Raw genomic sequence first — 25,414 nt, forward strand, 5'->3', positions numbered from 1 at the left:
GGAGTTCGGGTACTAAAGAAACAATCAGCTGGTTATTGTTTCTCAGTGTTTTGATTTTGTAAACCACTCTGCAACCAGGTCTGGTGAAGGACAGCACACACCTATCACGGCGTTCTGCAGAAGGGGGCAGCCTGAAGACACCATCCTATCACGTTTTCTGTGACAGTTTGTATTTCTTAGTGCAGAAAGCATTGATCTGATGTGTAGATCCTATTCTACTTAATTCAAGAGGGTTCTGGAAGCTTCTCTGTGTGAAAGAAACAAGCAGAAGGTTCATGACGAAGTGTGCCTGCACACGAAAGCTCATACCAAAATAAAAACTTAGTTGGTCTTTAAGGTGCTACTGAAGGATTTTTTTTATTTTGTTTTGACTCAGACCAACACGGCTACCTACCTGTAACTAAGTTTCATGATGTTTGGGTTATTCCTTCAGAGAAGCTGAGTACAGCTGGCTTAAACTGGTTCTGTTATCTCTTCTGTCAAGGTCATGCTGACTATAAAAGTAAGGCCAGAAGGAGCCTAGGTTTCAGTTTCTCTTTCTATCTCTCTTCCTTCTGGTGTGGCGTTCTGTATATTGTGTTATGGGTTAGTCTTATTATAAGTTATTATAAGTTTAAGTTAAGTCTGCTGCAACTGGATTTCTTATGCACATTGCCAATCCTGAATGTATTGGATTTGTGACCATTATGCTCATTTGCCTTCAGTAGCAGCAAAGCTCTGCTGGATGAAGTATCAATTGCCTCTGGTCTATTTTGGGGGAATCCTGCAACGTGTTTAAGTTTTTACTCTGCTACCTATACGTTGGAATCTGCTCTGGATCAAGATTGAGTAGAATTTCATGACAGTCTGCTCCGCATGATGTTGGAATTGAACCTTTAGTGTGGCAGCACCTGCCTTTTGGAACTTCCTCCTACTTGCTTTATATACCTTTTTATTATATTGTAGATTGCTTTGGGACGCCAAGCTGTAAGCTATTCATAAGCGAAAATAGCAACAAGAACAATACAGATTGAATAGCAAAAAGTGACACAGATCTCTCTCCACACACTCACATTACAAAGTAGGGTTTAAAAAATAAATAGAAATTGTGATGGGCAAGGCGGCTTGGCAAGCACTGTGAGAGATGTCTGAGAGTTCTGGGTTCTACTTGTACTTTATTGGACGCTGCGCATAACTGGAGCACAGATAGGAAGCCCAAGCAGGTATAAAGTTTATTATAATATTAAAGCCCACTAGGCAGCTTCTGTTTTCTCCATCGGTTCATCAACTACCTCTGCCGAACAACAGATAAAATGGAGGAGAACAAAGCAGTTGGATCACTGTAATATAATAATAATAATAATAATAATAATAATAATAATTTATTATTTATACCCCGCCCATCTGGCCGGGTTCCCCCAGCCACTCTGGGCGGCTTCCAACAAAACAGAAATTCTAAAATACAGAAATCCATCAAACATTAAAATACAGAAATCCATCACACATTAAAAGCTTCCCTAAACAGGGCTGCCTTGAGATGCCTTCTAAAGGTCTGGTAATTGTTGTTCTGTAGGTCTGTAAACCCTGTTGTGATGCTAAAGCACATTGTCTGTTCTGTAGCTTTTCGGAGATGTGATGGTCACAATTTTGAGAGGCCTTGGTCAGGGTGGGGTTAAGTGAATCAGTTCATGGGCTCACAAACTTAACTTTTTTTTCCTGAATAAGAGAGGAGTTAAAGCTTGCTACAACACCCCTCCCCAACTGAAAGACTTCTAATGTATGCTCCCCAGTCATATAACTCTTTGTCTCACTACAACTCATTAGTAAGAAGGAAATAAAAAGGCTTCCCTAAATGCCCAGTGGAGTATACTAGAGAAGCATGAAAGCTCAGCTGATTTGATGGAAGGATTTGGGAGTGATGCACTTGCTTGGAGGCAGGTTGAAAGTAAGTCTGGGTCTCTAAAGCTTCAAATGTTTCTATAGGAATTGGCTTCTGGTTATACCGTTAGACTGTTGAACACCCATGGAATAAAGGGGACCTTGTAAATTGTTCTCTTGTACCGTAGACAAGTTTCCATACAGGCTTGCACACCCTTCTCCATTCTTCATCCAGCCAAGCAAACAACATTTTCAGAGTTCAAGGACTTATTATAAAATGTCCAAGGAAAAAAAATGTCCAAGGAAGGTGTGAAGCAGGACCAGTGAGAGGCATGGCTTGAGGAGAGGGGGAGATGGATTGACTTAGAAATCCTAGTAGGCCTCAGTGGGGATGGAGGAGGGCATTTGAGAATGCCCCCTCAGGACTTGGCAAGCAAAAGGACATGACCAAGAGAGCGAGGAAGATCCGTACTCCAAAATCTGGTGTGTGTGTGTGCATGCATGTGTGTTTCTGAGGTCACAACGTGAGTCAATATCTTAACTGTGTGCTTCTCTAAGATCTTACTTATGTTTCTCCAACACAAACACATTTTGTTGGCATAATTTATCTCGGCCAGAAGCCAATGCAAGAGTTAAGTGCATTTAAGCCTCTTAATTCCACAGGGCGTCCAAAACTCTGCTTTGGATGAAGAAAGAAGAGATAAGAAAACGTTTTCCACAATGTAGAAACGGGAGCCACATAAAGCCAAGTAGCAAGTGCTTAAGAGTCTGAACTGATTTATTTTCCCACTCGAAGTACCTTCTTACAAAGTTTGTTTGACTTTTGTCATGTAGTTTTGATGGCGAGCATCATGCAACCACAGGAGTAAGAGGGTTACTGCAGGCCACTGAAGGGGGTGAAAGCGAGGCCACGAAGTTCTGTGAAGCACCTGACTTTCACCAAGATGAATAACGATAATGAGGTATTAAAACAATTGGAAATGAAAGACATGGGGTGATATTAGCATAGAGTCTATGGCTGTGGGCTCGAGCAAAGGCATGTTTGAAGAAGCACAGCATGGTTAAAAATAGCCAACAGCAATCTGGAATGAATGTTTTATTAAAGTGTTGAAATTCCTCGAGGATATTATTATTCAATTTCTGACAACACAAAGGAAGCACATTTCACCTCGTGCTTTTCTGCTCCCTTTAAGTAGGAGACTTACATATTAAGATGACCAATAATAACGGCGAGCTGTTTGTGCCAATGGGGCCGAAAGCAACAGGAGGTTGTGAGCAGTAAATCCAAATGTGAGCAGTGATTATAATAATATTGACAAAAAAGCAGCAGAATTTCCAGGTGCAGCTGCCTCTTGTTGTTTTATGTGCATGCCCCAAATATAAAAGAATGATTTTCAGATTGGCAAGATGACAGTAATCTTGGCGAGTTCAATAAATAATGAATGTTGTCGTCAACATTCATTTTGACTTCTGAATTGTTTAAAGCCCAGGGAAATGGAATTGCATACATTATATAAATGTCGACAAAGGCTGGAATGGGTATTTGAGCAGTGAAACAAATGGGAAATCAGAACATAGGAAGACCCTTGCCTCCTTGAGCCAAAGGCCTATCCATCTCAGCATTTTGTTTTCACAGAAACAAAGCAGCACACAGCAGCACACAGCAGCACACAGAAACGCTGTTTACCTTCCCTCCAGAACGGTACGCATTTATCTACTTGCACTTTTTGGCATGCTTTCGAACTGCTAGGTTGGCAGGAGCTGGGACCGAGCAACAGGAGCTCACTCCGTTGCGGGGATTCGAACCGCCGACCTTCTGATTGGCAAGCCCAAGAGGCTCAGTGGGAAGGTAAACAGCGTTTCCTTGTGCTATTCTAGTTTGCCTGAAGTGGCTTAGTCATGCTGGCCACAAGACCCGGAAGCTGTCTGCAGACAAATGTCGGCTCCCTCGACCTATAGAGTGAGAGGAGCGCCGCAACCCCAGAGTCGTCCGTGACTGGACTTAACAGTCAGGGGTCCCTTTACCTTTATGTTTACCCTAGCCCTCATCATTCATTGATCTTCAAACTTCACTTAGATGGCATCAGACCCACAAGTTGCTCATTGTACAGTCGTACCTTGGTTTTCGAACAGCTCAGTTCTTGAACGTTTCGGCTTCCGGATGTTGCAAACCCAGGAAGTGACTGTTCCGATTTGCAAAGTATTTTTGGAAGCCGAGCGTCTGATGGGGCTTCCGCGGCTTCCAATTGGCTGCAGGAGCTTCCAGCAGCCAATCAGAAGCCGCACTTTGGTTTCCAAACGTTTTTGAAGTCGAATGGATTTCTGGATTGGATTCCGCTCGACTTCAGAGGTACGACTGTATTCCTCAATAGTGCCCTGGACTTTCAAGCACCATAGAGTGGGAGGTTTTGCAGCTAGAAGGGACCACATCCAGCGGAGAATTTAGGTATGCCAAGATCCTGATAGTGATTCTATGTAACTCACCAGCTGTAACTCACCAACTGTTTGACTTTACCCCTGAAGGCACACTCTTCCCTTGTCTCTCGAGACAGACGGATGACAACAACTACATGCAGCCACACAATGCAAATGCGTAGTTTGACCCTACGAGTGGAAGCCAATGGGATTTATAAACTTTTAACAGGCATGAATTAAAGGGCACTTTGTGATAATGTTATAAAAAGAACATGCTTTAGTTCCAAAAAAGAAAAAAAAGAAAGTGCTTTATTCCTTGTTCCGTTGGTAATACTCAGAGGGGGTGGGGAATCCTTCAATTACTGCTGCAGGATCCACTGCCTGGAATCAATCGACATCTCCGGAAAGTCAAAACACTGTCAAGTTAATTAAATGGTTCGATATATTTGCAACTGTAGCTGAAACAAAAATTACCAAATATTTAAGGGATGCTTAGAGCCGTTTAGAAGGTAATTACTGTAGCAGCATTCCACGAACCTTAGAGATGTATTGTAAATTATTCTAAATGCTTCAGTGGAGTTAATATTAACACTTAGAGGAGATACATTAAACATGTTATTTATTTATTTATTTATTTATTTATTTATTTATAAGTCATATTTGACTCAGCAAATGAGGTAAATATTCAGAGATTTATTGATGTTGAGATTTGCAGTTTTACTTACTTACTTACTTACTTACTTATTTACTTACTTATTTCTTTTCTGGACTTGGAAATAAAATTCACAGGGGCTTATAATAACACTTGTCTCAAATACAAGGCGAACATTATGACGCTGCCACCCTACTTTTTACATTGTTCCCCTTTTCTCCTTTCTACCAAGCTGGCATCCACTGTTGTCCCAGCTGCAAGGCTTTTCTAAAGCAAAATTTAGCACCACTCAGTGTAGGTGTTTATAATTTGAATGTAAAGCAGCAGACCCGATAAGTGTCCCTATTTACCAGGGACACTCCCAGATTTACAGAAGCCATCCCGGTTTCTGATTTGATCCTGGAATGTCCCACTTTTTCTCAGTGACACCAGAAGTCAGGTTCTGAGGTCTCGCGCGGCCTCGGACAGCATCTCCAAGGTCTCACAAGGCCCCGGATGTGATTTCCAGTGCTTCCTGAGACACAGGAAGTCGTGTTGGGGCCCTATGGTGTGGATGCTGAGGACCCACAACAAAACTTTTGTGGGTGCTTGGGAACCCAGAGCCCCCCCATAGTCGGCACCCTTGAACTTTCACATGACTCAAATTTGCGAGCTTCCCGCTTACCTCCTGTAACTGCCTATTTTGGGACTGACTTTCTATTTTGGAAGATTTTCCTGATTTGCTGTTAAGACATCTCAGTGGTGATCCAGAGAAAATGCCACAGAAGACAGAATTGGGATTCATGACCATAATGGATTGAGGAACTGGGCCAAAGCTAACAAAATGAATTTCAGCAGGGGCAAATGTAAGGGTCTACTTTAGTTTAGATTCTTGCATTCCAGGGGTTTGGGATAGAAGACCCTTGGATTGCCTTCCAATTCTATGATTCTACACCTAGGCAGGAAGAAGCAGCTGTACGCATATAAGATGGGGGACACCCTGATTGCCAGTAGTACATGTGAAAAGGATTGACGGGTCTCAGTAGACCACAAGTTTAACATGAGTCAACAGTGTGATATAGCAGCAGAAAAATAGCCAATGCTATTCTAAGCTGCATCAACAGAAGTACAGTGTCCAGATCAAGGGAAGTGATAGTACCACTTTATTCTGCCTTTGTCAGATCACACCTGGAGTCCTGTGTCCAGCTCTGGGTGCCATAGTTTAAGAAGGATATTGACAAGCTGGAATGCGTGCAGAGGAGGGTGACCAAGATGATCAAGAGTCTGGAAACCAAGCTTTATGAGGAACCCTTGAAGGAGCTGGGTATGTTTAGCCTGGACAAGAGGAGACAGAGAGGAGCTATGATAGCCATTTTCAAATATCTCAAGGGCTGTCACATGGAAGATGGAGCAAGCTTGTGTTCCCCTGCTCTGGAGGGTAGGACTCGAGCCAATGGCCTCCAGTTACAAGAAAGGAAAATCGGACTAAGAACTTTCTGCTGGTAAAAGCTATCTGCCTCCCTCAGAAAATGGTGGACTCGCCTTGGTGGTTTTGAGGCTGGATGGCCACCTGCCATGGAGGTTTTAGCTGAGATTCCTATATTGAAGGCGTTTGGACAGTGATCCTTTGAAAATGCATGCGGGGACAATCTGTGGATAATTTGGAAGAGGGAATGCTAGGTGTTTAATTCATTAAAAGACACGCTCTGATCTCCACAAAGTTGAGCCTCTTTTATTAATTCAGGTAATTCCATGCTGACAAGGAATGAATGCCCACAGGCAGTTCATAAACAATCAAAGTCGGCTCTGAGGAATGATGACACAGCCAAGCCTGGTTGATTTTACGGCCCTTGCGCCAACCTCCCTATTTCCTTCAGAGATTCCACGAGGAGCCATGTTAAAGCAGCAGCTTTTTATATGGGCCAAGGCAGTGAAAAGTTTTATTTGTGCATTGTAAACTCATTATAATTTAAGAAGATAGCCCTCGTTTATCTAGCCGCTGAGTGACTTAATAATCTTTCTGACATTGTGCTTGGATGAATTAAGTCATTAAAAGCAGCCGCAGTATTGTAACTTAGGCAAAGTAAACGCCAATTGACTCTGGTGCAATCCTTCTGGTATCACTTGTTTTTACAGTTGACCTTTATCTATGCTTCCTTAAGGATCAGTTTATTATGAGAGCATCTCAGGGCTCCATTGTAGTGGCTTTGCTCAGTTCTGCTGAACAGAATGCTTACATAGTCTAAACTGCCACTTCTCCCAGATGGAAAGCAATAATGTGCAAAAGCCTCCAAGTGAACAGGATGAGGCTCCTAATGGTCCTTTGCAGCATCTTGTCTCTTTTTTTGTTCAATGTTTCTTCTGGCAAGCAAAAGAATGGGAAGGAGCCCCAGAGAACGTCCTTGCTGAGCTCATTAAGGAAAGAGATTGTTGATGGTTTCTTCAAAAAGTTGTCGCAATTCTAGCACAATTTTGCACGGTTTGGCACACTCATTTCAGTATAGTCTCTGGCCTAGCTGTCATGGTCTTGATAAATGTGTGTTTGAGCAGTACCACATCTGGCTGTAGGCGGAAGTGTGATGGAATGACCACGAGTATGATGGAATCATCAGACATTAAAAAAGAAATCCTACGTATAGAAATCTAGCATGTCATGGGAGAAAGCTATGCTAGATTTCGTCTCTGCCAACTTGTTTTCTACATGAAAGAGAAGTTTAGGGAAGTTTTTAATGTTTGAAGTTTTATTATCATGTTTTTAACATTCTGTTGGGAGCCTCCCAGAGTGGCTGGAAAAATCCAGCCAGATGGGTAGGGTATAAATAAATTATTATTATTATTATTAGTTCAAGCGGTGTAACTCAGACACAGGTTGACCACCTTAGTGAGAACCAGGCAAAGATGTTCATTTTTTTGGGGGGGGCAACTGTTGTATGAAAAATACCCCCCCTCCCGTTCATTCTTCTTATAATACGTAGGTTCACTATCAAAGGGGGGATCTTGGAGGGTTGACCCAAGGTAACACATATGCAGCCTCCTCTGGCAAGGGAATTTCCACCTCCAACTGTGCCAGACAGCCGACTGTGTTCTACACAATGGATTTTCCTCCCAAACTGGATTGACTCAGGATCAAATCAAAGAACAGCTATCCCCTTCATAATGACTGCGAAACTTCTCTTTGTCCTGTGGAATGTAACAGGGAGGGGGTGAGAAGAGGCCAGGAGCAGCTGGCCAGGTACTCAAATTCCTACCTCTGAACCCCTCCTTTCTGTGATGTATCAATGACATATTAGTGACATATTAGTGATGTATCTTTAGGGGTGTACCTTGGTGGTGGGATGCTAATAAAAAGGGAAGACCCCCTTTGTTCGGGGTCTCCATCTTGCTTCACCTTGTTGCAGGTGGGGCCCTGTCGCGACAGTACTTTATTTAATAAAGGCCAAGCCTACTGGCTGCTGTTTTGCTCTGATATTCTTGGCTGGAGTCTTGTTTTGTCCAAGGGGAGCCCTCAGATTTTCCGTTAACATAACATTGTACTACAAATGAGTAAAATGTAACAATGCAATGATAATATTTATGGAAGAGAATAATTGTGTATATTATTTTGTACAAATAATAACTTTTTTCCAGAAAGGAAAACAAGAACTAGGCCTCTCTTCGTGGTTTTCTTTAGTCATTTGTCCTGTCATTTCCCATCTAAATAGGTGCATGTCAGACTGTGCTAAAGCTGTTTTTCAGTGATTGGAATTTTATCTAAAACTAGACTGGAGATTTGACATCAACTGTTTTCATATTGGTAACCCAAATTGTTGAACTTTGCTGTTTGCTGACATTCAGAAAAAAGAGTAGTATATATTAGTATCAAGTATATATATTAGTATATTAGTATATGTTAGTATCCCCTTCATGGACCACTGACATGTTGTGGCGAAGGGGCTTGAATAACTCCAAGAAGCTATGAGCTATGCTGATGCAGGGTCACCCAAGACGGACAGGTCATAGCAGAGAGTTTAGACTAAATGTGATCCACCTGGAGAAGGAACTGGCAAACCCCTCCAGTATTTTGCCAAGAAAACTCCAGGGACGTAAAAAAGGAGAAGCTTTGAGAAGAAAGTGAGAGTTTCCAAGGCATGCTCTGGTTCATGGGGTCACGGAGAGTCGAACACAACTAAGACAACTAAACAACAACAACAAATATGTTAATATATATTAGTTGAGATAGATTTTCTGCACCCATTTTTACTTTTGGGGAGGGGTTGATTTTGAATGAATTAGCTCAATCCCTTTTTTGGTTTTTAATGTAGTATTTCATAGCAATTGGTGTGTATTAATTCTTACTGCTTTGCTGAAAGGTCAGAGTATGGGATGATAAAAAGTGATGGAACATCAGGTGATAAATAAGAGAAAAGATGAGTTCGGAACAAAATTTGTACTTCTTACAGAATTGAAACCTATTTCCTTGGTGTTTAAGGTGATACTAATGCAGTTTTTCACGAGGGACAGCTGCTCTGACTGCAATAATTTTGAAAGAAAAACAAATTTCCTTATTAAGTGTGTGCCTAAGCTAAATGTTCTTAATTCATAACCCAATTTCATTCTCACAGAGTTCGCCTGGAGAGAAATGAATTGCTTTTTAAAACATTAACTCTTGTTATATTGCAAAAAGTTATCAAAAATTGGCTATAGGAATAAAAATGTTTTGAAACCAAAGCTTTATTGTGGTGTGTGTGTGTGTGTGTGTGTGTGTGTGTGTGTGTGTGTGTGTGTACTATTCACGACAGAGCTTGCGGTAATTAAAGAGAAAATAGAGATCTGGACATATTTGGGATAGTGAACAAATGTATTTGCCTGGCTGCAATGTGCCATTGAGCCCTGATAAGGCATCTTCCTTGTCTGAATGGAGGTTAGAGAGGGTTGTGTGAATGTGGAAAAAACTAACTTACTGTACAAAGCTGAAATTCAAGTTTATTGCTCCATTGCAGCTGGCTTGGCCCCCAGAAAGCTGCCCATGTTATTCTTTGAAGGAGAACTACTTGAAAATGATTTACAGATGGTATTTAACTCCGAGTAGGCTTGCTAAGATGTATAAGACTGAATCAGATAAGTGCTGGAGATGCAAAGAGGTGGAGGGAATGTTATTTCATATGTGGTGGACTTGTAAAAGAGTATTGGGAAATGATCCATAATGAATTGAAAAAAAATGTTTAAAAGTACTCCCCCCCCCAATAAAAACCCAGAGTCCTTTCTGTTGGGGATAATTCAGACTGAAATTCTCAAGTGTCAAAAGGTTACCGGTATTTATGTATGCTACTACTGCTGCGGCCTGTGTTTTTTTGCCCCCAAATGGAAAACAAGCAAGGTCCCAACCAAAGAAGAATGGCAATTTAAGTTGACTGAATATGCGCAGCTTGAAGACTTAACATAGAATAAGAGAACAAGAAGAACATACGTTTAGAGAAGACTGGAAAACATTTATTGAATATATGGGAAATAACTGTGTACAGCTGAAAACGCTGGCAGCATTAAGATAAATTCAACAGTGTAAATAAGCTTTGATGAATGCAATCATGGACTACTGAATTTTTTTGTAAAATATGCAGGGATTTATGATATGTAAGATGAACCATGGGAAGAGAACCATGGAAGTCATTGATATCTTAAGGATGTAAAAATGATATTTTAAATTGTAAAACAGAAAATTTAATAAAAATTATATGCAGAAGAAAAGAGAAAGTTGTCCAAAATGGAATGCTGCCCCCAGGCTGAAGAGGGTTCCCCAGCCATGACATCCATACATCCTTCCGAATAATAAAGAACATTGCGTCCCTTAGACTGTTTGGACGCGGAGGAATGGTGGGAGGAACCATCTGGGGAACCCCCAAGGGAAGAAGGCTCAGAGCCAGGGGACTGGTGGTGGGATGGCGATGAGTGGTCAGAGGGAGAAGACTGGGAGGAGGTGTCAGAAACTGAAGAGGTAACAGGGCTTAGTGAGCAGGGGGAGTCTGTGACGGAGAGAAGTGCTGAATCAGAGATAGAGGCAGAGGCAGGAGAGGTGGGGTAGATATGGGCCATAGATTAGTCACCCCAGATTTAATCAGACATACAAAATGATGCCTTGATGCATCAGTGACATTGCCTGCTTCTCAAAAATGAGTCATAATACGACGACACCTCAGCCCTAAATATCTGCACCCACGTTTATTCTGAAATAACTTGCCCCTACCCTTTCCCGCCTGCTAGGTTTGAGTGTTCAAGGTGTTTTGTGTTGGTTTCTTAACACGAGGGGGCATTCTGATCCTTGGTTTTCTACCTGCAATCTGAAGCATTAACAGCCGAGCAACAAATTATTCTTTTCTTCTTCTCTGGCAATCACTCTTAGCCGAGTAAGATTGCCTTCCATGAACACGGTTTTAACAGTGAGTCCGTAAGTGGCTGTGGAGGCCAATTCTGGATCCACACGTCCTTCCACAGTGGCGACATAGGTTTCTGGGCAGGAGTTGATGATGGTGAGGGTTTGCCAAGCGTGCCTTCCTCTTAGCACGTTTCTCCTCTTAGCAACAAATACAGCAGGTGAGTTTGCTGTTCATGCAGTCTGCAACTCTCTGGGTTTCTGCCCTGTAGCATTTGTTTGTTACACTTGTATCCTGACCTTCTTCCAAGGCGCTGAAGGGAACACATGTAGTTCGCTCGCCTCCTACCTAATGATTTTATCTTCACAACAACCCTGTGCAGGCAAAGAGAGATGGTGGCTGAGCTTCAAGCCTGAATCAGGGAATGAACCTGGATTCTCCTGGTCCTAGTCTGGGACTCTAACCACTCTGCCACACTCTATCCCAGGAGTCCAGAACCTTTTCCAGCCTGAGGACCACATTCCCTTCTGGGGACCACATGCCAATGGAGGGCAGAGCTAGAGGCAAAAGTGGGCGGAGCAACACATGCAAATTCTGGCTTTGTATAGCAGGCTGGTTTCTGCACATACTCTCACACCATTTTCTATCCAGGCAAGCAAGGGACATTATCAGAGTTCAATGGCATATTTCAGCCAGGTGGTGCGAAGCTGGGGCAGGTTGAGGGTTTAGCTTGGGAGTGGGTGTGGCCTGAGTAGAGTTCAAAGGTCAAATGGAAAGGGTTGGAGGCCCACATTTGGGCCCTGTGCTAACTTCTCCAGCTTAGCAGGTATCTTGGGATCCTATATTTTTGATCTTCCTAGTCCTCATACGGATTCCTCAGTTATGGCTCAGAATGTGGATCTGATCAGCACATAGTTTTGAACACAGATAGTCTGGTAGTGAGGCCAATCAGATTCAATCAAAGTTCACCCTCTGGTCCATGATCCTGCCATGGTTTCTTGTTATCAAAGCCTGGCTCGATCACCCTGTGGTGTGTTGCCGGCACAGCAAATATTAGAACAGGCCTTGGAGGACTAATGTTAAAATAGAAATTGAAAAGTTGCAATGGTGAATTCATTAAGTTACCCCAGAATTATTGTAAAACTGAAAGCTTCTGCCTCTGGGAGTAACACACTCTTTAATTAAAGACACGTCATCCCTTAAGCAAGTAATAGCAATCCTTTAGAAACTGAAAACAATTCAGGGAAAATGCATATTTTATAAGCGACACTGGAAGTTTAGAGTTTCTAATGTTTAGTTTAGAAGTTTAGAGTATCTTAATGCCCAAAGGGGGAAAATCAGGGAACTTCTTTCTGAACGGGCAGGGGTGTGTGGGAACAAGAGGAGAGAAATATCCCTTTCTGTTTTGTGCTGGCAAAGTTTAAAATTCTGGTCCCTAAAGGGAACTAGAATCTGTTATGTGACAGACTGTTCTTGCATCCCTCGAATAAACAGAACAGTTGGTAGCTGAACAAATAAATAAGGGGAACAAAACAGGAAATTACCCAATCGGACTAATTTAATAAACACTTAAAGCAACAATACATTGAATAGTTATAGTTCTTTTCTTAGGGGAAAACCCTGAATGATACATGCAAATGCATGTAAGAAAACTGACCATCACTTTTTTAAAAAAAGTCAACCCACAACCCTTTCCACACCAGTTGCATTTCTGCTCTAAATCTCTTCACCCATTCAGTCATGACCGACTCTGGGGTTGCGCGCTCATCTCGCATTATTGGCCGAGGGAGCCGGCATATAGCTTCCAGGTCATGTGGCCAGCATGACAAAGCCACTTCTGGCGAACCAGAGAGGTACCACTGTATTATTATTATTTTGCCCAATATACACTCTCTTTACAAAGCCATTTTCCCTAATATAATACATTTTTGTATTTTGTATGCTATTTCTTAATATATGCACACTTTATCTTAGTACATGCCATTTGTGTACACGTTATTTGGCTGGAGAACTGCATAAAAAATTAGGGGAAAATGTGAATTCTGAAGAAGGGCTATGTTTTGGTTTACTTATTGTTTCAGAATGTGCAAATTAGGTAGATGCATGTTCGGGTAGGCTTCAGGATAAATATTTGGCAGGCTGGTGCTCTACTAGATGTTAACAACAGGATGCTCATGCTTGGGAATATTTCCTGAAGCTTGGAAAACCTAATCATGGAAGACATTTCTAGGAAGAATCAAGTGAAACTTGCCTTTTCATTTTGCTACAACTGAAAGTCTGAGCCTTTCCCAGTTTCATCCGCTTTCCCATAAAATGCATGCTTAGCCCCACAATACGAAACATAAATCTTTCCCCCGAAAGGCACTCGCTTTGAATTTTTTACTTGCTATTTCAAGTGAGTAGAAATAAGGATGTCTGTGTCATGAATCCTGAATGTACGTGGCACAGAATTGATTCGTGTCCACAGGAGCTCGGATATCCTATACCTCTATTTGCATAATGAAATCTACGTAGGGAATCCAATGTTTTTCCTTCTCAACTAGCACTGTGACAAGAGCAATATTACAGGGAAGACCCTGGGCTCTACGATGACACTCATCATGTTAACTGTAAAACCAATGCTAATAAAGAAGACGTACAACTGCAATCTAAAGGAAAAGGGGAAAGCAGACGAGAACGCAGTCAGTGAGGTGGAGGAGAACTATTTTTGTGCCTGAAGGGGTTCAGGAAACCCTCGGTGCCGCATGATGGACCCAATGACTTGAATGGGGCCAATTTCTGAAAAGGGCGCCCCAAAATGTGAGCCCTGCTGCTCCAGATGATCAAAACCCATGTGAGGATCAATCCTCAAAATACCTTGCAAATGCAAGCATACCTTTCTCCATGGGATGCGGGTGGCGCTGTGGTCTAAACCGTTGAGCCTCTTGGGCTTGCCGATCAGAAGGTCGGCGGTTCAAATCCCCATGACAGAGTGAGCTCCTGTTGCTCTGTCCCAGCTCGGCGAGCCGGGGGGGGGGGAGAAAAAGCTTACTATTGTGAAAGTAGGGAAACAGCATTGGGAAGGAGACCAGTGGGCAAATGGGGTGATGATGAGGAACCCTAATCACACTGCAGATTACACAATTCGAAATGTGAGTTCGGCGCGTCCTTCAGACCAAAACAGCCCCCCCCCCCAATTTGCCAACCCCTTTGCTGGTGGCAAATTGGGAGGCAGTTGTTTCAGAGGCTCCGATTCAATACCCTCCCCCATGTTGCAAGGGAGAGGCTTGGGTGCAAGTTTCTAAACAAGGATTATATCAGTAGGTCGTGGAGATGTGTAAATAGAGGTGCATTTGTCTTTTAAGCTCCGTCTAACAAGGGAAGTATGAAGAGCAACAGGAACAGTGTCCAACAGTCTGCTCTAACCAGTGATATTTTGGTTGGCATTTTGAAACTGTTATCACTTTCCATTCTCCTATACTTTTGGCTGGTTCATTAACGGCGGTTTGTTCCACCCATTTTTAACCTTCTAAAACTGACGGGTCATTGTTCTGTCCCTGCACACTTTACATATATATTCGCACTTGCCATAACTTACAATAACTCTTAATGGAAGATAAAAATCAAGTAAATTGAGTTCAACACAGTAATTAGTTCATATTTGCATCTGCAGCCTTTTTTTAATTACCTGTCAACAGATTAACAATTAAAGCTATATAATATGGAGATTGGCTTTGTTTTAGACAAAGGAGTTTATAGAGATGTCAAGGCAAAGAATCTGCCGAAACTCTTCTGCTGTTGCTTGCACACGTCTTCCTCCTCCTCCTCCTCTTCCTCCTCTTCTTCTTCGTTGCTCCCTACACTGGAAACAGCCTCCCCATCCCACTTTCCCCCCTCTCCTCTTTCAAATCCTACCTCCAAACCCATGAGCGGAGTATTTGCAGGAACGAGCTGCCCTTCTTTACCTATTCCCTAAGCTGAATGCTCTCTAAAGTCAAGTCCTTCTAAGATGAATGTATACAAAATGGATTCGGGTTTTTCATTTATATAAAAGATTCCCGTAATTGAGGACTGCTTTATGAACTGAGATATCCTCTACACAAGTAATTTTCTCAAGCAATCATATGCTTCAGATACCTTTTCCGAAGATCATATTCATTCAACTTTTCTCTCTTTCTATTTTCCCATCTTGTTGATTCAAAAGATGGGTGCACAGGAAGCAGTTTGTTCAGAACTGCAACAGAGCTGAATGCTCTTATCGCACAGATACATATTCCATTTGGTCACCCAATTACTCTGCTTAAGCAAGGATACTTTTAGGGGCAAAAGACGAGGCTGATCCACAGGTAAACTAGCATGATTTCAAATGTTCAATTAAGGTTAACTCAATTCACTGTGCTTATTAATTAATTGAATTATTCCCCTTGCTAATTTATATAAATGCCTTCAAATGTAGCTATTTACTACATTTATTGTGCAATCCTAGAAATGTCTATTCAGAAGTAAGTCCCATAGAGCACCATGGGGCTTATTCCATGTGAGTGTGTACAGCATTGCTGTCTTAAATGCATTGTACATGAACAGATGTATGTAAATGGATGCAAACATAAGCCTGCTTATTGTCTGATGCTGAAGTTACAGTCAACATGAATTCCATGGATGGGAATCGGCTAGCCAAGAAATGGATTTCCTGCACTTCACAATCAACCTATGCTGATGGAGCACAAGAACTTCCATTGTCCACGTTGGTTAGCATGTTGACTAGGACTCTTAGACTTTGGAGCCAGGTCATCCACAGGGCAGGCACACACACAGAAGGCATTGAATGCAATTAGTTTGGTTTTCTTTAAAAGCAGAAATAAAAAACACCCCAATGTCCCTTGTTCGTCTTAACTCAACGGAGGCATTGCTGAAACTAAGCTCTAGGCACACCCTCCCCCCTCTGGCCTTTCTCTCTGGATCCCTTCCAAGCCATCAAAGGCTGCGTCAAGGGGGTGAGCTTCTTCTCTGGACCTGTCTGGCACACTGCTCAGCAATGTGCAGGGCCCTTCTGGAGCAAGGGGTAAGAGGGGAAGGAGAGTCAGCAGGACTGGGACTGTTTGTGTGCATGCTGTGACTCATAGCTTCTAATCCTGTCCTGGATGACCCTCCTTCTCTTGACCCCCCCCCCCTGATCACTCAAGTCTCCTGCTTCTATCGGCTCCCAGCTCTTCCCTTCTGCTGATTGCTCCTCGGTGTCCCATCACCAGGCTCCGGGCCCTAAGACGTCATCTTCAGAGCCCTCCCTGGGGGACTCTTGGGCTGGTGGCTCCCAGCTCTCCTCCTTCTCCAACCAGCCCCTGATATCCTCTCCAGTGGTTGTGTGTGCATGTTAAACACATGGTGAACATCATCCCCTGCTACTGCAGAGTTTGAAGACCAGATGCCAGGATGAATTAGCAGGTAGGGTAGGGATGCCAGCAAAATGATTTGGTTGGCCATTGCTCATATCTGTTATTTGATACATTTGAGTCATACATTTGATACATACAGCACCATCTTGGAAGCACCACTGCAACCACCGAAGTAGTAGATATAAGGGACAGATTTAAAGGTCAACACATTTTGGACATCTTTACGTCCCATAAACTCATCTAGAAAAAAAATTGCCATCCTTCATCTGCTTCCTTAAATATCACAACTACCTCTTGATTTGCATTTTATCTCTCTAGCTATTTAATACATTGCCATGTTGACTTATACTGCTGAATTTGAACATTCATTTGTAGTCCACAGAGGTTTTGCTATACTGTCCTTACATTAGGCATATGTCCCCTCTTCTGGCTCTTTCCTCCAAGGCTCAATTTCCTATGTTAATAAGCTTATCTTTGAGCTCAAATACTTAAAACTGACCTGTGTCATTTCCCATTGAAAAGCTCAAGAATGTAATGCAGATAGCCTGTGGCAAATTGCAGTTCTGAAATTCAGCAGGAAGAATGCTGAAATCCATTCAGCGCCCCCATTCCAAATGCAAGGCATCAATTGTAGGATGGGAAAAACAAACTCCAAGATTTTATAATATAGTTTCCCCTCTTGGTTATGGTACTTTGTGTTAACTACAGTGTTGAATTCTGGGTAGCTTAGAAGCCTATCTCTACACTTAAAAACAAGCAGGAATCTACCCACAATTAAGAGGGCATTAATTAGGATTTTTCCCCAGGCCAAGGTTGTGGTTAAATTAATTGTGACCCCCCTTACTTCCCTGAGATGACAACTTCTTTTAGCAGCAATATATTCATGGCAAAGTACATCATGGGTGGTATTTGAATATGCAACACAGACTTAAAGCACGTGAGTCCCCATCCCTCCTTTAAAAAGATGAATGCTAAATTCAGCAAACTTGTTCACTGAGTTGTATCCATCACGCACATCCTGTTAGCATTAAGACATCCACTTATGCAATGGAACTTTCCCCTCCCTCTCCCCCTCCATCTGTCCTAACCCTCCCTCCACCTAGCAGATCAGGGCCATGTGTGGGTGGTGTTCGGTGCACGGGGAGATCAACCCCCATTGTGCAACCACAGGTCCTTGCACTAATGGTAGGGCTTTGGGGGGGTTCAACCACAGCGTGTGAAATTAGTACATGGGTGTCAGAGGTTCGAGTTGTACGTAATTTCATGAAAATACTGTTAAATCTTGAGTTTGTCAGGCAGTCCCCTGCCTTTGGAAAACAAAGACAATGATTGCCATCCATTTTAATAACACAATTTGACAAGGCTGCAATTAATCTACTGCTCTTTACATATCTGTTGTTCTGCGATGCCAATGAAAACGGCAGGCGTTAATTGACTTATCACTACTTGGTGATAGATGGCATAGGCTGCAGAGCGGCTATTCATCTTCAGCAGAATAAACTGCTGCATTGCTAGAACCTTTTGGTGCGTCAGAAAGAATAACAACAGGATATTGGAAGAGCCTCTTGTACATATTTGTAAGAGGATGTACCTCTCTTATTACCATATTGGTGTATATTTGTTTGTGCTCCCAGGCACATCCTATTGGGAACGGCTCATGATCATATACTGGGGTCCAGCAGACCTTAAACCAGGAACTGACTGCTTTATATTTTTGCTGAGGAACTTCCTGTTCACCAAAGCATTCCCTGACCACTGGTATCGGTTGAGGGATTTTGCTGGTCACTGTGGGGATTCAGAAAACGGGAATACTGCATTTTTAAATATTGTTTTATGATGTTTATGACCCATTGCCTTACTCTGAACCCGTCTTTGAAATTCTTCTAAATCATGGGTGGCCAACTCCCAAGAGACTGCGATCTACTCACAGAGTTAAAAACTGGCAGTGATCTACCCCCTTTTTTCGGTTCTGGTCAAAATTTTTGAGCTTTTTTTTAGGAAGGAAGAAGGCCCATTTTGGGGGGGGGGTTCAGCTCAAAGTTGTTGAGTTTTTTCAGGGAGGAGGTAAAACATTGAGCTTTTTTTAGGGGAGCCACAGTTATTCAGCTTCTTTGGGGGGACCCAATGATCTACTAGGGATCTACTGCAGACGTCCAGTGATCTACCGGTAGATCACGATCTACCTGTTGGACATGCCTGTTCTAGATCATGGTATACGAATGAATGAGAGAATGAACGAATACATTCCCGGCCTCTCATGAAACCAACATCCTAAAAGCATTAGAAAAAAAACCTGGGGTCTCGCATCTAAGCAAAACATTTGACCTCACCCACTGATTTCTACTAGCCCCTGATGACCCCTGGCTGGCTGTAAAATCTCGTAAAGGTCTCCACCTTCCTGCTTATTGGAATCATCTTGATTGTCTCAGCAGGCTTCCCTCTCCAGGGTCATCTGACTCACTGCTTCTTCTCTGGACTCAATCCACTGAAGTCCATATTGAGTCTGGGACTTGGCCACTGCCCTGAACTGCCCCACTAAGCAGCAATGTTGCTGTTGTTGGGAGGGCAGCACCACATCCCTCTGTTGACTATGCCTGATGCATGCTCCTCCAATCCCTCTGAGGACAAATCTTCCAGCATTATGATAGGCCTGTTTGACTTAAGGCTGGCTGGGCTTCTGTTCTAGCATGGTCTTCCATCTGATGGTTTCCTGGGTCCCATACTAAATATAGGCAGGTGCCAGCCTCCTCTCCCAGACCGGATTCCTGACAAGAGCTCTGATGCAAACTGAAAGCTTCACTGAAACAAGTAAGATAAGCGTACAAATCCCATTCATTTCTCTGAGGCAAGAGATTATCTTGATTGATTTCATTACAGGTCCTTCTTCGCTTGTGAAGAACAAACAAACAAAAACCACCCCGAGAGTCTAGAGATAGACCAAGTAAAATGCCTAGAAACTACTCTGTTTCCCGCTGTAAAATGGTAAGACCTCTGAAATTAGAAAGGGACTTGACTCTACAGCAGTGACTCTTTGCCTTCCACCCCAGTGTCCTATCTTTAGGTAAGTCTTCCAAATCAACATGTCTGCTCAGGAATGCTCTGCTGTGTCCTACAGAGGAATCGGGGGTATATTCAAGGGCACAGCTGAAGCCTATTGGGCAGGGCCGTCTTAAGCATATCGGGAGCCCTGGCACCGTGGTGCGAAGATCGCTCCGGCGCCCCCCCGCCCCGTTTCCCACCACGGCTGTCTGGCGGGCACAGTGCGGCGCTCCCCTGGCGGCCCGGTGGCCTGCACCACCCAGCCTTCCTTTAGAGCCGGCCCTGCTATTGGGTGCATTCTCAACTAACACTGGGTGATGGTGAGAACCAGTAGCTGTGGATTGCAGAGAGGCAGGGGCGGAGGAAGCGAGATGGGGGGGGGCGGTCCACCCCAGGTGTCATCACTGAGGGGGGTGACATTCGACTCGCCGCCTACCCTGAGCCGTCGGGGGAAGGGGCGGAGCTGCGCCACCTTGCCGACGGCCTTTCCCCCTTCCTCCTTCATTTTGACAGCTCAGGGGAGACTTGGGAGTCACAGCATGCCAACTTCCGGGCTGCTTCCTGGGGGGGGGGGAGCCTCCCCCAAGCTGTCAAAAGGAAGAGGGAAGGGAGGAAGGCTGCTGGCAAAGCAGCATGGCTCCCCCCCCCCCATCCAGGAAGCAGCCTGCCATGGGTCGCTCGCTCCACCCCCCATCGGTGGCTCGTACCGCCCCCATGGGAAGCTTGCCCCTGGGATGCTCACCCCACCCCCATGGCCCTGCCTATGGGTGCACAGCATGTGCGGCGCTCCGGGTGCCAGAGCAGGGAGCTTCGCCTCTGCAGTGAGATATTGGTTGTGGTTGGCAAGCTGCCTTGCTGGGAAGTTGGCCCACCACACCCCCATTGCTGATCTTCTCTTTGAATAAGAGCTTCCAGGGAACACAGTTTGAAAGCAACAGGCCCACCTCTGTATACCCTTTAACTATTTCTTTCTATGGTTTTGAGTTGCAACAAGCACATCCTTGTCACCAGGGGCAAGCGACTGATTCCAGAAAGAAAACTAAGCAAACTGCATGAAAAATAGAACAATCAGCAAGCATAGCTAAATGTGCATAGTGTATTCTAGTTGCAGAATTTCTGTTTCCCCATTACATAATAATGGTTTTTGTATTTCGCAAAGTGCAGAAATCCTGTGCTGAGGATAGAAACATGAGCAAGTCATCTCCCCCAGAGATCTCAAGAAATAAATAAAGTAAAATTCTCTGCAGAGCTTAAAGCATATTGGCATACCTCTCCAGAGAAAGCTTGTCCATTCAGGAGGTGTTCTGATCCCTGACTGTCTTCGCTTCCAAAGTGTAACCGGATCTCTTCCAATCGGTGGCTGTATGTCATGGGTCCTCCAGAGATGTTGACCAAATGTTCTTTGTCCAGTCGTAGAGAAACATGCCTCCCTGTGTTATACATTGTCCCACTGACCTAAACAAAATGGAAGTGGGGAAGAAAAAACATGAACTTTGCAAGTCTTGACTTGCTTCAAGTTTATTTAGTTTTGGTTTCTGTTTGTTTTTACTTTTAACTGTCTCCTGTTGATCTAGAAGATTTTTTATTTTTTTTAAGGCTGTGAGGAAATTCACAAACCCATAAGGGCTTCATTTCCCTGCTTTGAGCATTACATTATATACTGAATTATTTTAATAAGTATACATATTTCATACAAAATATGTAAGATATATACACACACTTTAGCCGGAAATGTGTGAGGAACACAATAAATGTGATTAGTTTGCTTCTAAATAAGTAGGAGTTTGAAAGTATCCCTGATACAAGACTTGAATAATGACTTCATTACCAGATTTTGGGCCCAAGAAAGGGGAATATTTCATTGGAAGGATTAATTATTTATATTGCATTTAAACATATCAAAGATTCAACTCATTTATTCTCACTGAAAAATTTATTTTAAAAAAACCAATTGGCTAAAAGCAGAGTAGACTAGCTCTGCAAATATACAGATTCATATACATGTGGTAACCTTACATCCTCCTTGCCATCACTGAGGGCAACACTCCTGTCCCCAAAAGTCTGTTCCTAGTGGGCGGGCAGAGTCACTACACTAACTTCCTGGAAGTACACTAGCTTTCCAGGAGTGGGAGGGAGGGGACAGGTGGGAGGGAGATTCCTATGGTGAAAAAGCATTGTTTCAGCCGGTGCATTTTCTGCCTTGTCCCTCTTTACCCTCCCGGTAAGCAAGAGTGAACCATCTCACCGGAAACTAGTGTAGTGGTTGGGCTCCACCCAGCAAGCCACTCCTATCTGCTCCACGACAGTTGCTACAACATGGATGGTTTACATCTTTTCCTCCGACTCATCTAATTCAGAGACAAATCTCTACTAACTATTACAATCCCCATCTTGGTTGGAAGTTCTGCATTTAAAGGAAATAGGCCAGTTCCTTTCTTCATGTTTATGTTTGTGGTTCATAGCCACTGGGTTTCATTGTCAGATCACTGACATACCTGGGCATTTTGCACTATATTATTTCCATCCATTTACTATTACATTTATATCGCACCGTTCCTCCAAAGAGCCCCAGGTTTTCTTCCGCCTCCCAGTTCCATCCTTGCAACAACCACGTGAGGCTGAGAGTGTGCGGCCGAGTGTATTGCTCAGTGAGCTACATAGCAGTGAGGGATTTGAACCCTAGTCTCCCAGGTCCTAATCTGACACTCCAACCGCGCCGACACACTGAGAATTATGTTCACACCCGGATGATATTAGTAGCAGGGAAGAAACACATTTTCCTGCCTTTCATAAGCTTCAGTTCCAAAACACACTGGTAGCAGTGGGAGGCTAAAGTAACAAACAGTGTGGAGTGTTGTGATTGGGACCACCAGTGCATAAATAAATTTATTGTTCAACTATGAAGGAAATCAATGCATTTTTAAAAATAAAATAAAAAGATGCATGTTTTACTGACGCCACTCTAAAGGCAAAGAAGGACAATCTGCCTAGAAGCACCCCACCCTTCCCATCACCTTGCTCAAGCTTCACTGGGATGAATGGGGCCTGCCCAAGAAGACAACAGTACTTCTAAAATTGAAATGACTGCTTCAACAAGTCATCTTCCCTTGGGCCTCAAATCCAGCATATTGTGATTTCTTGCTGGCTCATACCTGCCAAGTTGCTGTCAGAGAAATAAGGGACCGGGCGGAAGTAGCAGACCGGACGTAGCGCTGCTGCTATTTTGGAACTGGGCGGAGCATGCTCAGAAGTGACTTTTGATGCTGCTTTGCCCAGTTCCGAAATGGCCGCCGCGCCAGAAGTCGCACTGCAGCCATTTTGGAACTGGGTAGAGCAGCATCAAAAGTCGCTTCTGAGCATGCTCCGTCCAGTTCCAAAATGGCCACCGCGCCAGAATAAACCAGGGAAAAACAAAAAAAAAATCCGTTTTTTCAGCTAGGAACAGCTGGAAAAACGGGGATTTCCCGGGGAATACGGGAGACTTGGCAGCTATGTGCTGGCTACCTGAAAAAGTTGAGCAGGAAGAGCACAAAAATTAAAAACTCACTGAACCACTCCACATCTACCTTATTTTTGGAAGAACTTGCTGTCATTAGTCCCTTCCTTTATGGAAAAATAAAATTTTGCAGAATACCTTTTATGACCCATCCCGTCCCTGCTGATTTCCCAGTCAATAAAACAAGGGTGTTGCCTATATGTTTGTTTGCTGACAATCAGAACAGAGACTTTGAGACTGAAAGGAAAAGTGAAATTCCATCTAAAGAGTATAATACAAACACTGCTCCTGTATAGCACCCATTCATGCCAGTAAGACGCATGCTTGCTCCTAGTGGATTGTACAATTCCTTCTTGCTCCAGTTCAAGGTAATAATCATTTTTCTTCTCAGCAGTTGTTAGGAAAATAAAAATAATAAATCACCAGGCTGGATACAAACAGTACATTTAAATTATGCTAATTTGTATTAAATAGCGGGAACTATAGCATGGTATGCTTTGTTGAGCTTTAATTTGAAAGGAATGTCTTGACAATTACATATGATACCCTATAGTTAGTACATCACGCACCATAATCATTAACCGTGCCGCTGTGTCATTTTAGCCATAATAGCAATTACTGTGCTCATAGGTCTTGTTCTGTTGTTGCTCATTCCCTCGTAAGAAAAAAGCTGCATTATAGAGATGCTGTGATAGAAGTTAAGTTTGGCCATCCAGAGTTCTGCGTCATCATATTGACACAGGTACTTTACAGCCTGTTTCTAATTTCAAAGGAAGGGTGTGAAAAGTTTCTGTTTGTCACATAAAGTCATTTATTAATGCCTGGAGAGGGGGGGACCCCGCAAGTTGAGGAGCTTTGTGCTTGCCCTCTGGTTTATTACCTTGATACTTGCATGTGTAGTAAACAAGTATCAGTTTTGCATTAATATTTCAATGAGGGCTTGCTTCACTGAATCCGAGCTCTAAAACGCTGAGCAACTGAGCACCCCCTCATTGGTAGGAAAGTCAGGTTGCTATTCTGAAATGGCACATTGCTAAATGTTTAATTCACTTTTGAATGCTCTTGAAATATATTCAAAAACCCATTACTTACTCTGCTGGGTGCAAAACTTAAATCAGGCTACCCTTTCTTTCTTTCTTTTTTAAAAAATGGTCCAATTGGAGTACTAAGACAAACCTATTATCTCTCTATGGATTATATGGGAGAACTAGCAACAAAAGAGTACCAGCTACACTCTGGGGCAATTTAGCAAGTATTCCTAAGACATCCAGGGAGTGATCTGCACCAGTACTCTTTTCCACTTGCTCCATGGAAGCTTGCTTTTGTCTGATCAGTCTGATTGACATGCCAGCCTGTCCTAGAGAGCTACAACTCTGTTCGACTGACTGCTGATCTCAGCTTGCTTCGCTAGAGTCCCTGGAACATCATGCTGCAAGGATTGGCAGGCGTGTTTCATAAATTCCCGTTTATATGGGTTTTCTCTGGACTTTGCTCCTGAGACAAAGTTCTCAGCATCAGCTGTAGGTTCTGGAAGGCCTGTGAGCAAGATGACCTCAGTGGGTGCCACTCCCTGAACTGCCTCTCCTCTCCAAGATAGACCTGGGTGTGTCGCCCACATCCTGATGACACCTCACCCCAAAACTCCTGGTCATATCTCGCAGTGGCTTCATACAGATGTTAAGCAGCACTGGTGGGAGGCAGGACAGAATGGGCTTGTGCAAAATGCAACAGGTTAATTTCCATGGTGCCAGGAAATAGCTGTCCCTACCCGCTGCTATCTGAAAGTAGGAATGGAACCACCATAGAACAGTGGAGTGGTGCCACCCCATGTCTTGGAGTCAGCTGAGGAAACTACTGTGTTCAATGGCATCAAAAACAACAGAAGTGAAGGAGAATGAGCAGGGTTGCCCTCCTGCTATTTCTATAACAACAAATGTCATCAACCATGGCAACCAAGGCAGTTTTTGTACCATAAAGGCAGAATAAGATCAGTCCAAATGCTCAGCTTCCTCCAAGCATGCTTAAAAATGGACTGCAACTGCAAGGATAGAGCAGCATTCTCCAACTTGGTGCCCCCCAGATGTTTTCGATTGTAACTCCCATCGGCTGCAGCCAACATGGGCAATGGTCGGGAATGATGTAAACTTTTAGTCCGACAACTCCTACCAAGTTGGAGAAAGCTAGTGTACAAGCTTCCGTTGCGGTCCAGCCTTGGCCAATTTGCTCCCCTTCTTTTGATTGCCAAGGCAGCTGCAAC

At 43.4% G+C, this 25,414-nt stretch overlaps 1 protein-coding gene across 3 annotated transcripts in view; it reads right to left on the reverse strand.

Annotated features, from left to right (window-relative positions):
• CA10 (carbonic anhydrase 10 (inactive)) overlaps positions 1-25,414 on the reverse strand; it is a 305,607-nt gene that overhangs the window by 35,771 nt on the left and 244,422 nt on the right. For all 3 annotated transcript variants that reach the window (XM_035103821.3, XM_088661348.1, XM_088661347.1), the window contains one exon: positions 20,931-21,116. In XM_035103821.3, the coding sequence (XP_034959712.1) occupies positions 20,931-21,116 (186 nt within the window). The remainder of the gene's footprint in view (positions 1-20,930; positions 21,117-25,414) is intronic.

The sequence above is a fragment of the Zootoca vivipara genome, chromosome 2 (assembly GCF_965207765.1).
Source record: "Zootoca vivipara chromosome 2, rZooViv2.hap1.1, whole genome shotgun sequence".
Classification (NCBI taxonomy): Eukaryota; Metazoa; Chordata; class Lepidosauria; order Squamata; family Lacertidae; genus Zootoca; species Zootoca vivipara.